At 38.8% G+C, this 14,153-nt stretch overlaps 2 protein-coding genes across 8 annotated transcripts in view; one reads left to right on the top strand and one right to left on the bottom strand.

Moving 5' to 3' along the window:
* LOC116669300 (putative hydro-lyase KRH_21160) overlaps positions 1-8,593 on the bottom strand; it is an 83,169-nt gene extending 74,576 nt beyond the window's left edge. The window contains exons 1-2 of the mRNA XM_032498600.1: positions 8,513-8,593; positions 5,868-6,183 (exon numbers count right to left, since the gene is read on the bottom strand). Of these exons, the coding sequence (XP_032354491.1) occupies positions 5,868-6,183; positions 8,513-8,593 (397 nt within the window). The remainder of the gene's footprint in view (positions 1-5,867; positions 6,184-8,512) is intronic.
* The window catches only part of TANC2 (tetratricopeptide repeat, ankyrin repeat and coiled-coil containing 2), a 304,320-nt gene continuing 296,209 nt past the window's right edge, over positions 6,043-14,153 (top strand). For all 7 annotated transcript variants that reach the window (XM_032457147.1, XM_032457146.1, XM_032457143.1 and 4 more), the window contains exon 1: positions 6,043-6,166. The gene's annotated coding sequence lies outside the window, so the exon portion shown is untranslated. The remainder of the gene's footprint in view (positions 6,167-14,153) is intronic.

Genomic DNA, 14,153 nt, shown 5'->3' with positions numbered 1-14,153 from the left:
GACTTGCCAGAACTTCCACATGTACCAACTTAATCCTCACAACAACCCTGTGAGGTAGGTATAGTTTTTAACCCCCAATTTACAGATGAGTATTTTGAGATCTAGAAATGTAGAATAACTTGCTTATGGTCACACATTTAGTAAATAGTTGAATTAGGATTTGAATGCAGTTAGTCTGGGTCCAGAGTCCTTGCTCTTAAACACCTGTGCTGTACTCCCTCTCCTTGAGTATTCATGGTTCTCCCTATCTCACCTAAATTTCATCTTTCTACTGGCTATTTCCACTCCAGTGACTTTCCATTAGCTTAAATCAGGAGTTCTTACCTGGAGCCCATAGGTGGGTTTCAATTAATATCTATAACCTGTGAATTAATCATACCTCATATATAAATGGCAGAAATGTGGTTTGAACAAGCTTAACCATGGAGAAATTTCAATAAAGGACTAGGGTATGTCCTGGAATCCAGGGATAGGAGTTTAATGGGTCCATGTATTCAAATGCTCTTGAGCATTCTGTTTCTCAGGCTCATGTGTTAGGAAACCATCAGCTAACAGCATCAATAGCTTGTTACTAGTGAGAGATTAACTTGATCCTTTGAATATAAAATACAAAAATTCCAGAAAGGGCTCTAACATGCCCAGCCTGGGTCAAAAGCTCTCTGGTCAATTCCATAGGCATCCATTACAAATTGTGTAACATATATAAGCATGAAGACATTTTTTTTTCTGAAGAAAGGATCCATTGACTCTGTCAGATTCTCAAAAGAAGTGATTTGTAACTCAAAAGCAGTAAAGTACTACAAACACAAAACATGCCAAAACCATCTCTTTCTCTCTTATCTTTCAAGCCAATCCTTCTTACTCCCCTGCTTTTGTCACAGGTACCAAATCTTCTAGACAGTTTGTCTTGTCACCTTGTTGCATTTTGATTTCTCACTGTTCTTTACCCTCTGCATTCAGTTATTCAGAAAGGTCTGTTAACTCTGCTCATGCAATAGCTGTTGGAACTATTCCTTTCTATCTCTACTGCCACAGTTCTTGACTACCAGCTATCCTCTTCTTTAGTTCACTAAATAGTAATATCTTATTAAGCAAATCGCTGTTACCTGTCCCTCCTGGCTTCAATCTACCTAATTAGATGAATGTTTTAAGCACTGTCTTCTTGTCATTTTTCTGCCCAATAATACCTCATGGTATTTCCTTTCCTGGGCAAAACCCTCTGCAGTTTGGTCCTGGCCCACCAACCCAACCTCTTACTGATTTTTTAATCTCCTGATTAGTAAATACTCTTCTATTCATTCACACTTGTTGCTTGCTGGTCAGTTCTTCAGACCTGCAACATGTGTATTTGTAGTTCACACCATTGATTGTCTTCGTTATGAAATAAGAAAGCAACTCATCACCAAAAGGGGTTGATTCTTGCACCTGAGGTGTTATGCTTATTCCCTGCTCTGAACTTTTGTTGTTTCTCCAGGGCCCTTCATGGAATAGTCCTTCTCTCCATCTACATATTTTTCTTATTCTACTTTCCTAAGCAGCAGTCCCATACCATTCTAGTCAAACTTCTCTCTCTCCCTGTTATGAACTATTGCAGAACTCACCGTTTTGCTCATGTGACACAATTCTATAATATGCTGTATTAACATTTAAATGTTTTAAGCATTTTGCTTCCCAAATAGATTGTGAGGATCTAGTAGGCAAGACTTCTCTCAAATTAGTTAAATATGCCCTGTAGCACTTACCACAGTTACAGGCATACAGTAGGCACAAGTACTTGTTAGGCATTTATAAATGTCAATGTAAAAATACATGGTTTTGCTTATTCATATTATACATGAATTTTTCACTTTCCAAAAAAGAAATGTCCTAGAAACTTCTTTTAAGTAGTAGCTCCTCTGTGTGGAAATGCTTTTAAGTGTTAGTCTGGAAATTAAGTATTCCTCAAAAAGGCTGAGGTTAGACTTGGTGGGGAAAATGTTGAAGCTACTGAGTTAGAAGTTATCAATTGCAGGTAAAAAGAAACGAGAGTATGGAAAACAATCAATGAGAGGGGGAGAGTATAGCTCATTGGTAGAGTGCATGCTTAGCATGCTTGAGGTCCTGGGTTCAATCCCCAGTACCTCCATTTAAATAAACAGATAAACCTAACTACCTTCCTCCACAAAAACAAACAAAAATAAATAAAATAAAAGTATTTAAAGAAAAAGAATTGAGAAAAATCTCTTTTACATCAACTTTTCAGGAATATTTTCATTGTGTAACATGGTTCACATTTTTTAAAAAGATGTATTCTGTGTTCTCATTTTCATTTTACATAGCATCATTCTGAGGTTAACTGATAAAGGATAAAGCTTATGTTTGGGTTCAGATTGTGGCTCTGCTGGCCATTCAGGGTGACCCTGATCTGGTCATTTAACTTCTCAGAGTCTCTTTTCCTCCCTTATCTAGAAAGCTGAGATAACAATACTTACCTGATAGGATGGTGTAAGAATTAAATGAGATAGTATGTGTGTGTGTGTATATGTATATATATATATGGCATTTAGTAAAGTATTTGCAGCCAGCAGGCAATCAATCAATGGCAGATGTTATTACTTTTTATTCAATAGGGAGAGAGTTAGAGGAAAAGGTGGGCCTAATGGTTTACTGAAGAGATTTGGAGGTGCCAGGGAAGACATGCTGTACGCAGAGATGAGGGACTGTGCAGAGTTGATAGAGAAAGGAAGGTCATTTTGAATGGTATAGATGGCACTGAAACGTTGAGAGGGATAGGGTATGGTTGAGCTACTTTATGGACAATTATTTATAGGTTTTTCTTACATGGCATACATTATGTTTCCAAGTTCAAGTTATAGACTAAATTATCATCTTGACTGGAATAGATTTTCAGTAGGTTAAAAAAAGATAGCATTCTCAGGATTCCAGGTATTAGTGACAGAAAAGGAAATCAGGGTGAGGAGTTGAGAACAGAGGTGCCTTCTCTCAACAATGTCGCTCTCTATCTCTGCAGTACCCGACCCTTACCTCTATCAGGGACAGACTGTTTCCTCCACAAAGAGTGTGGCGGCAAACTGCAAGACTTAACAGCAGAACCATGTGGAAGAGAATGTGCTGAGTAGAATCATGTTAGATGATCAAAGCAGCAAAGCAATAAGTTCATTTCAGTGGGCACTGGCACTACTCAGTGTGAACATGGGATCTTGGAAAGGTCAGCCAAAAGAAGTGGAGACTGATCTTTGGAAGTATGGTGAGGATAGTGAGTCAGAGTTACTCACTTCATCAGAGCAAGAGACCCTGTGGGTCACAGCTATTAGAGCTTACTGTGGGAAAATCCAATAAAGAGCTCTGCTGCTAAAACTGAACAATTATAGTGTTTTTCTAATTTCCAGGAAGAATGGATTTAAAGGTTTTCATTTTGTGAATTGTTGTGAAACTTTTGGTACTTTGTACCTTGTGAAAAGTTGCAAATTTTAAAGGAAAAATGCAGACATATTATTTCTTTAAAATACATTACTTTTTAATATGTGGGAGATCTGCATCAATGCAATAGAGCCAGATTTAGTGGTAGTAAAACTGTGTCAAGTCCATATGGCAGAATTCAATCTAATAATATTTCATGGTGTTCCAAAATGAGCACCATAATTTCTAAGTAGCGCCACCTGAACTAGTTTGAACACCAACACATTACACCCCTGACTGCCTTTTGTTATTTCTTGGGGAAAGGAATGTTGTCAGCTCAGTGGAACTCACAGGCAAAGGCTAAGATACAAAGTGATCTTTCAAATAAATAAAAAAGACCAAAAGAGAACTAAATAGGGTAAATTTGAGTGCAAGAAGAATAACAGAAAAATAGCTAATGTTTCATGAGCACCTATTATATACCAGGCTCTGTGATAAGTACTTTTCAAATACAATTTCATTTAATCTTTACAACCATCTTGTGAGGTAACATTACCCACAGTAGATAAGTTGAAGAAAAAGAAGGCTGAGACCTGCTCAAGGTGACACAGCTGGTAAGTGGTGGTTGACAATGAGATTCAAATCCAGGTTTCCAGACTCCAATCATAATGACGTTGCAATGCTTCTTTTCGTGTATACAATTTTAAAAAAAACCCTCTAAAAATTGAGATACAGTAAAGCACACAAATTGTTTTGCATATATTAACCCTTATAATCAAAGAGCTAGATCAAGGTATTGAATATTTCCAGCAATCCTGAAGGCTCCCTCCTGCCCCCTCTCAGTCAGTTCCTCCAAAGTAATCACCATTCTGCCTATATCACCACAGATGAGTAGGTTTTAATTAGAAAAATTTAACTTTTTGGAGTTATTGCCAAAAGATTCCATATACCAATCCCTCACTTTGCCATTTTAGCTGTAGTATTCAAAGCTATTCTAGCTCTAACTTTTCAAGCACTCGTTGTAGAAACTAGCTGTTGGAAATGGCTTCATATTCAATTTCTTGCATTATTCTGAAATACTAATTTTGAAAAAAAAAAACACCAAAGAAAATCCTGGATGAAGTAGATTCAAAGGAATGTTATCAAACCAATCTTAGAACCACCACAGACACAGGTTGCTTGACTGAAGTAATTTGGTGCATCTATTTACAATCATGGTGTCTCATTAGGGAATGGATGACCACGAAAGGTGAACTCAGTTTATGGAAGGAAGGACTAGCCAGGTAGAGTAGGTAACAGTGATTGCTTTGCATCATCTTACAGCACACACAAAAAATTTATGTCCAGATATCCAACACAGTTGACTTGCTGTTCTATGACGCAGGGGAAAGGAAGGGTAAAGAGGAAGAAGATCTAGGTTGAGGGAAGTGGGCAAAATATGACCTTCAAGAAGGCTTTATTGTGGTGGCTTTCTGTGTCTTGCCGACTAGCTCCTAAAACCCCCTGACTTCTTGTCCAACCTGGCAGTGACGGAAGGAGCGTCACAAGTTCACCTCAGGCTCTCAAGCTGTGGCTGGTGAGTTTCAGCAGTGATTCTAGATAATATATCTCCCTTATTTCACCCCCTTCTCCACTCCCCCTTCCCTCAAATTTCTGGTTTTGCACTTCATTCTATTTCCCACACCAGCCAACGATGGCACTTTGAAGCAGTCCACAGATTACAACTGAGCATCAGGGAAAGAATCTGTAGCGTTCGATGACTCTAGGAGTGATATGTGTATTAGGGAACTTAAATAGGGGAAATCTAGAGGAACGTTCTGGCCATCAAAGCAGCAGGACAAGCCCAGAAGTGGGCGCACGTGACAGCAGCAGCACCTCAGGAGTGACATCACCCCTGGGGGCGGAGCCGAACCATCCAGGGCCTTGTCTGCCACTGAGCGCCACTCTCCGCCCCAATGAATGCCCACGACCCCACCAGTCAAAGCCCCCTGAGGAAACAGAAATGCCAAGACCTCACAGAGCGGCAGAGCCAGGACCCAACCTCTTGGCTGAGAGAAGGGTTCGGTCTTCGCTCTCTCTCCCTGCCGCTCCCCAGCCCCAAACTGTGGAGGGGGCGGGGGCGCGCGCACTCCACCACGCACGCGCCCCCACGCACGCGCTCTCCCTCCGCGCTCGCGCTCCTCCCCACCCCGGCCCGGAGGGGGCGGGGCTGCGGGCGGCCTCGGAGGGTGCGACGCCCCCGGCGCGGCGGCGGCGCTAGCGAGCGGCCGGCCGGGAGCGGGTTGCTGGGCGCGCTGTTCCGGCGGGGCCCGCTTGCACAGCCGCCTCGTGCGAGCCGCCAGCCCGGCTGGGGAAGCTGCGAGCGCTCCGTGTGCCGGGCCCGGGGCTGGTGGCGCTACCCTCCCGCCGCCGCCCTCCGCGCCTCTTCCGAGCGGCCCCGCCCCCGTTCCCATCCCCCTCACGCTCACCTCCTGGCTGTGCCGCGCGCGAGGCGGAGCGAGTCGCCCGCCGCCGCCGCCGCCGCCGCCGCGGTGCTGAGGGGCGAGAGCCTGTACCCGCGCCGTCGCTGACAGGACTGCCGCGGGCTGCGCTCGCCGCCGGGAGGCCCCGCCGCGCCTTTCCCGGACGCAGACCCACCGCGGGCGTCGGAGCGCAGCGAGGTGCTCTGGGATCGCGGGCGGCGCCGGCGGGCGGCGCGATCCTCACAGGAGACCCCGGGGACTGGGGCTTGACCCCGAGGTGCAGCGAGCCCCCCTCAGAGCGGCAGGTGAGAGACCCGGGGAGCTGGGGAAGGAAAGGTCGCTTCAGTGACAGGGGCGTTCTCCTTCAACGCCTGGGCTCCAGGGAGAAGGGTGGGGGCGAGCGGGGAGAGCGAAATGGGCAGCGAAGTGCCTCCGGTGTCCAAGGCGTGCGGAAGGTTGGCTCCTAATGTGGCACTCAGGGTGGCTTCGGATGGGTCCGGGATCGATCACTTAGGTGTCACCAAAGGTGTCATGGACTTTGGTACCGAGAGAGTCTCCGGATGACTGGGACCCGAAAGAAGATGCGAGGCAGATTGCTAAACGTGGCAGAGAATGTGGTGCAGAACGAGTTGCAAAATGTGCCCCTAGAATGCAGCATAAAAGTAGTTGTGAAATGTGCCAGGTAAGGCACAGGGTGGATTGGCCTGTGTGGCGTTGAAATTCACGGTTAGAAGTGTTATTAGTGATACTGTTAATTCCTCTGAGAAAGGAGGCGTAGTCTAAGAAGAGATTAGTAGGGTTTATTGCTAGATATTTTATCACAGGAAATCGAGAGGAGCTATGATATGCTGTTTTTTGATACAGAGATAGTGCCCACGTGAAAGAAACAGGCAAACTGTGTTTGGTTGTGAGATGGGAGAGAAAAAAATAGGGCCAAAATAATTCCAGGGTTTGCCGTCAATGTGTAGAGCACTGACACAATTGTATCCTGTGTTCTGTTTCAGGTGTGGAATGTTTAAAATGGTTTTCACCAAACATAAACAATGATAATTAACATTAGGAAGAAGATTTGGTTTTTTGAGTGTCTTTCACTGTCTTTGCTCCTCTCCAAGAAAAGAAAAAAAAAAATTAAAAAAAAGAACACCCAAAAATACCCCCAAACCACCTCACATCTTGACCATAATTCTGAGTTCAAGATCATTAGGCAAAAGGAAATTTTTTTGTATGTGCCCCTTTCTTCATTTTTACACAGGTGAAAATTTCTGGAATGAGGAAAACAAAACAATATGGTGAACAAAAGGGATAAATTTTCAGGCATTTTTGAGGGGTTGAAGCCAAAAGCTATTGCAATGGTTAATTACAGTGAAATATTCTTGATGTTGGGGGGCAAAATGGGAAAAGGAAATTGAATACAGTAAATGTGGCATAAAAAGCAACAACATGGATACTGTCATTGGAGTGCTTCTTGCAGCATTTGCCAGGTAGATCATCTTAGGAATGTGAGCACAGAAATAAAACATTAAATATTCCTTCTCTCTCTTTCTCTCTCTCCCTCTCTACATACACACACACACACAATTACCCACATGCTGCAAAACATTGTGACTTTCATTTAAGAAGAACATCTGTGTTTTGAGAGGGTTGTCAGAACATAGCTGGAATTTCAGAAGTAACAAAAGACAGCTCCATGAGTATTTAATATAACTTATATACATTCAGTGAGTGTCTGTATACTATGAAACAAGCAGAAATATCTGCATGTGTTCATTAGGATATATGAGATTTTAAAATGTGCTTTCTGTTATAATTCTTGTAGAGAAACTGAATTACTTGCTTGAATGTTGTTCTTATAATAGGAACAGTAAGTAATTTGCCAGATAATCTGAAAATTCATACTGATTGGCCTCCTCCTGGATCCAGATTCAGCTATTGAGGGATCATTTGCTTCAAAGACAAAGCTGGATTTTCCTTGGTGATTAATTTTAGGTTTTAGTCTTTTCTGTTGCTGTGTCCCTCACCTTGAGGCTATGTTGAGGCTAAAGCAGAGGAGAGGGCCAGAGGAGAATAAAGAGCAGTTCTGTTGGGTCTTCCTGTTTTGTTCTGACTGTAAGCCATATGTACTGCCACCCCCTACTGTCTGTAGGAAGAGGTGATGCAGAGCCCCATTCTTTTCTTGTTATCACTGCCCCCTTGTGTAAGGGAAGAAATTGATAGTTGCAGTTTGGGAAACAGCTCTGATTGTTCTTCATAGAGTGGTTATGTAGATTTATGACCATCTATACAGAGTTGCCGGGCTTTAAACTTACCGTTAGTCAGGCTTCATGTTTAATGTCCATTTTTAAAAGTAGCTTATTTTAGTCAGTAATTCAAATTGCTCAGAATGTTTTCAGTATGTTTGGGAAGATGGTGCAGTGTTATTACTAGTAGTAGTACTAGCACTAGTAGTAGTGGCTCACCCTTACATAGCAGCTGCTTTGTGCCAGTCCTGTTATACAGGTTTTAATCAGTTCCAGCACCGTATGAAGTATGTACTGTTGTTTCCATTTTACAAATGAGAAACTGAAACACAGAGATGTTAAATAACTTGCCCAGGGTTATTTAGCTAGCAAGTGGAAGAGCTGAGTTTCAATCCAGGAACTCTGGTTCCATACTCTGTGCTCTTCGTCAGTGAACTGTATTGCCTTCTCAATCAAATTAGTATTGACACACATTGTTAAAATGCAGGTGCCCATCGTAAAAAAGCAAATTCTGTAGATGTGGATGAGCCTAAGTAAGTTGGAAGACACATAAATGTTAAGCTTACAAATACACCAAAAATACGGTTACTTATGAATTCTTCAGGAATTTAGTTTTCTAATTTATTTCTGGGATTATGAGTAGAGGAGTATCAGTACTTTCTGTATGGTTAAGGAAGTATTTGTGATGGAGGTTGGCTTTGGGAGGAACTTTAGAGGTACAAAGTTTTACTTTCAAGTAGTTTGGATGTGTTTGTGTATATAGTGTGCAGCAAAGATTTACTGGTGCTTTTGAAGAAATAGTATGTAGATCTCTCTGTTGAGCCACAGAAATAATTTTCTATGGAAAAATTATCTTTTTCCTACCAACTTACATTTTTATGGTCTCTATTTATTTTAAGAAGTAATTAACAAAAGTGGATTGGATGCATATGTATCTTTTGTTTCTTCCTTCAACAATTATTTGCTCAGGTTTTTCCTGCACTTAAGCATTGTTTTATAGATATTGACTACATTTGAAATAATGTTTATAAAAATGTGTACAGTATAAAAGAATAACAATGCAATCAACACTTGTATACTTTCCACCCAGTTTGAGAAGTGGAATGTCACCTCCTGTGCTTGTAACAATTATTTCCTTCTCTTAGCCAAACTTTCTGCCATTCTGTGAATCACATATGTCATGTAATCAAACATTTCCTTCATTTTTATATACATTGACTGATAAGGAAATCCAGTATAATCTACTGATTGTGTCTAAGACTTATTCATGTAATGTTTATGTACTTTAGTATATTTAATAAATTGTCATAGACTCAGATCATGCTCTATATTTATATTGGTTGATGGTTCATTTTAGCACGCTTATAAAACCTAATTTGTTGTTTGCATCTTTATCATAAAGTTTTACTAACATGGTTAAACATTAGTGGATTATTTCCTTCTTCCATCATTGGTTCTTGACTGTCTCTGGCTTTTCCCCTCCTCTTCCTCATAAAGGCCTTTGTTCTTTTTGTGTTTTTCTGAATGACTGTGTGCATTGTTTTGAATGGAGAAGGAAGTAGGCTTAGAAAAGAATATACTAAACCAGTAGTTCCAAAGGGGAATATTAAGGTGGTTGATATTAATTAGATATAAGGAGGAACAAGTGTGATTAGAGGAATGAATCAAAATTCTCTCCTTGTCATATTTCTTTCTCTTACAGAATTACACTGATTGGGCATAGTAGTTCAATTATGTTTGATTGTACTTATATAGAATCACCAATGTTAGCTGTAATATTTTTGCTGATGGCACCCAGATTTTATTTCAAGGAGCTAGACCAAGCTGTTGCAGGTGGCTGTATATTTTCTAATACTAGTCTGATCAAGGTAACAAATACTGTAAAATAGTTTGGAAGCTAGTTCAATTATTTGGACTATTTTTTTTTTCCTCAGCATTGACCTATCTGCTGAGTGCCTGTAGTCATCAAATACTGTTATCATTTGGAGAGTAGGCACTGTGTAAATATATAGTTTAGTCTTTGTTATAATACCATGAAAACTATCACTTGGTTTATTTGAATAGCATCTTTTGTAGTAACTTGTATTAGATGAGGATTGTTTACAATTAAAAATAATGAGTTGAGGAGATGTCTGTATGGTAATAGAGACTTGATGAGTCTAAAAATCTGTGGAGAGAAATATGTTACAAGAAGAGCTTAAAGATTTACAGCAATGTTTCTCCACCCAATGGTTCTTTTTCTTTTAGAGGGATATTTTTACCTTGAGTACTTAAGATTCAAGGTAATATTAGAAGTAATTGTAATACCATAGTTTTTTTTTTTTTTCTGGAAACAAATTTTTTTTATTAGGCCAGTTTATTTTATTTACAAAATCTTTATAGATCATTTGAAAGCTGTGTTTATGGATGTTACAAGTATCAGGTAAGTTGCTTTCTTATGGGCCAAACACTGTAACAGTATCTTGTTATGTTCAGCTTCTGTTTGTCCTTGAATAGTTAAAGGTAAACATAACTAAGCTTAAGAAGTGAAGGAATTAGGTTGGTGTTAGTCGTTATCATGCCCTTTCTTTACCCTTTCCTTCCCCATAATATCAATTTCTGTCCTCATTCAGTACATGGTATATCCTACCTCTCAGACGCCTTTCTTTCGATCAGAACTTGGGAGATTCTGATGTCAGTCATTTAAACTGAGTAGTTGCATTATAGTGAATAATCTTGTTGGTATGTTTTTTAAAAATCTAATCACCTTAGTAATGATTTATCTGACAGTTTCATCTTGTGCCTCCTAATGACACTCATGTCTAACTCTGAAGAAGTTTCTAACAAAATGTATTATTTGATCCTACTTTTTTTTTTTTCCTCAAAAGAGATATCCCAAGTAGAGAGGTTTGGAGCACAGATATAAAAGAACATTTTTCTTTGTTTGCCCTGGTCTCAGTCTCTCATATACATCTTTTATATTAAAAAGGTTATTGCTATATGAAGAAAACTTTGACTTTTGTATATTAGTCTATTATACAGACATATTATGTTTAAGGTATATAAGTTGAGTTAGATTTGTTATGTTGGAAAATCGGGGGATTTTTGTGCAGTGAATTAATACATTAAATAATTCATTTAAATATTTATTGACTACCTTTACTAATTTACCTTCACTAATATAGTCTTTCAGTTTAAGGTGGGAATTTCATATTCTTCCTTAAATAAAAGCTAAATTTGTAATTCAGAATTCTGTGTCCTAGATATTCATTCTACCTCTGGGAAAAATATAGTTGAAAAAATGTTTTAAAGTTTGTCCCTTTCCTAAAATTTCACTGGCCAATGTTGGTAACTTTCACCATTTTCTTTACCTTGGCAAAGGTATCAAGAAAAGGAAGACAGTGACTTATATGTTTCTTTTTATAAGTATCAGCAAGTACTGCGGACATAAAATTCACAAAGAAAAGTGTATAAGCAATAATAATGGAAAACTTCTGTTATTCCAAACAGATGTCTTTGGACTGGGTAGCCATGCTTATTTCCTTGTCTGTAATCCTGTGCTTGCATTCTCATATATGATTATATCAGATAATATATCTTATTATAGAGATTCACAACATGAAGAAATATGACTCCAGTTTTTTTTTTTATTGCTGTGGAAACTCCCTTTCCCACCTATGGATCTAGCCTTATAAGCAGATTTGTAAGTTATTAAATTTGGAAATGGGAGCGGGTATGTAGATACTGTGATTTAATCCCTTAGGCATGGAGAATCTGCCTCAGATCGCAGCAAATTCTCTTTGCCTACATGAAAGAAGTCTTTTCTTAGCCTTTTGTTCCTAATCTTGCGTTGTAGGGTCTCACAGTTTCTAACTTTAATTGCTAAAATTTGGTAAGGCAAAGCTGAAGAAGCTTGATGGATATTTGTACTCTAGAAATCTGTTTCTGTTCAAATTCCATGGAATCCTGTAGAGCTCCCTAGGATTGTGAATTAGGGTGAATGAAGGTAATTAACTTTAGTAGACATGTGGGATGAAGACTTACTACACACTCAAATTCTGCTTCAGCATCAGAGAATCTTAGCTGTTCCTTTTTAGGGATTTAAAGAGGAAGAGAGATGAAAGTTGTTGTTCAGACATTGCTGTATTATAGGATGACAGTAGTATTGTTCAGTTGTAAGAAGCTTTTGAAATTCTACAGTCGTGAGACTCATTTTATAGTAGAGAGAATGAATTTGTGAGTTTTTGAATCATGAAAACACGTTCAAATTATCGCTCTGTCACTTACTAGCTGCATGAGGGGCTAAAATCTCTCTTGCAGGGTTTTGATGATGATGAAATGAAATAATGTCTGAAAATTCTTAGGACAACGTCTGGTACTTAATAAATGGTAATTTTTATTAGGTTTTGGAAAGTGTCCTGGATTTCTGTTTTTTGATGTGTGTTTTACATCGCTCCTCTCCACAGTATTTTATTAAGCATTGTCAATTCAGCTTTTCCTTGTTATTTTGTCTTGCTATCCTTTTCAGCCCAGCAAGTCATTTTTTAAAAAACCTGTGGTAATTTGGCTACTCTTAAATTTTATTTGTGTCTTGAAATTTTCTTTTATGCAGGATTTGATGAGAGCCGAGAGAAAGAGTTGTTGAGTAACTAAACTTAAAAATAGAAACTCTTAGGAGGGAGATGCTGTTGGGCAAACTCCTGGTATGTGTTTCTTTTTGGAGTATTTCCCTTTAAGCACCACAAACTGGACAAAAATTAATTTTTACTCTCCTCTGTAAAATAGCAAACCACAGCACTTCTTAAGACAGTGAGCCCTTTGATAGTTCTTTTTTCCTATTTGATCATGTAAACATTTTCTATTTTTATAAACACTTCTCATTTTTTGTGAATAACTGGAACTTTTTCTGTGTGATAACTTTATTCCTTTCCCCCTACCCCAAGGACCATGTTGTTAGCTTTTTGTAATTTTTCTTTATTTTCTTTTTTTTTTAAAGATTTGTATGTAACTATCGGTCAAGGTGGTTGGTTTTCTTTTGTGATCTGCTTAATAAAAAGAACTGTCTGTTTACAGTATAAAATAATACACCAGTAAAAGTTTGCCCTCTTTAATATAACAAGCTACCTATTAAAAATCTTATTTTTCCCCAAGCTTCAATTATTTGTGTAACATTTTGCCCATTTCTGCTAATTTGTGTATATATCATGCTTACAGTTATTCATTGACTATTTTTCTTTAAATGGACTTGACTCACTTTCTTAGTTTTATCCTTGGTTGTCATAATATCCATAAACTGATAAGTTTGTGCTAGTTACAAAATAAAAACTAGTTCATCCTGAAGACATCTTGCCTAATGCACTTGAAAAAGACCACTTATTCTTCTGTTTGCAACCATTAGAATAAACAAACCAAGGGTGAACAAAGAAAAAGTATTTTCCTCTCCTTCTCCACTTTTACTCCTTGGGGTAGTCAGTTAACCAACACTTAGAGTGTTTTTTAACATCTTTCTCTTTGCTCAAAAACAGATAAGCATATATACACACATATATAGGCTTTTTGTAACTTGCTTTATTCATTTAAGAATATATCATGGCTATCTCCAGTTTAGTAAATGGAACTCTAATTAAAAAAAGCTGAATAACATTCCATAGTGTACTACACCATAATTTATTCTGTTGTTCCCCAACTGATGGATGTTAAGATTGTTTTCATTTTTTTTTGCCATTATAAACATTAGTCCACTCTTACTCATGACTAGACAAGCAAACATTTTAAATAAAATATTAGCAAAATAAATCCAGCAGTGTTTTTAAAAGATAATACATCATGATCCAGTAGATTTCATTCCGGGAAGGCAAGGACAGTTAAATATTAACAATTTATTAACAAATTTCAAGATAAAAACCGTATGATTATCTCTTTTGGGGTAAGTTGGGGGACTCTGTGCTGTATTTATATAAAATAGCACAGGGAGATGTCTCCACGCAGAGAGTAGTCTTAAGTTTTGAACAGTTCTTTGATCCTCAGAGTTGATAGACAAAAACTTTTTTTTCCTGGCATCTTTGGGAGGGTTTTC

This window comes from Camelus ferus, chromosome 16 (assembly GCF_009834535.1).
Source record: "Camelus ferus isolate YT-003-E chromosome 16, BCGSAC_Cfer_1.0, whole genome shotgun sequence".
In the NCBI taxonomy this organism is placed as follows: Eukaryota; Metazoa; Chordata; class Mammalia; order Artiodactyla; family Camelidae; genus Camelus; species Camelus ferus.
The sequence above is the reverse complement of the archived record's forward strand: the minus strand, read 5'-3'. Positions and strand labels throughout refer to the sequence as shown.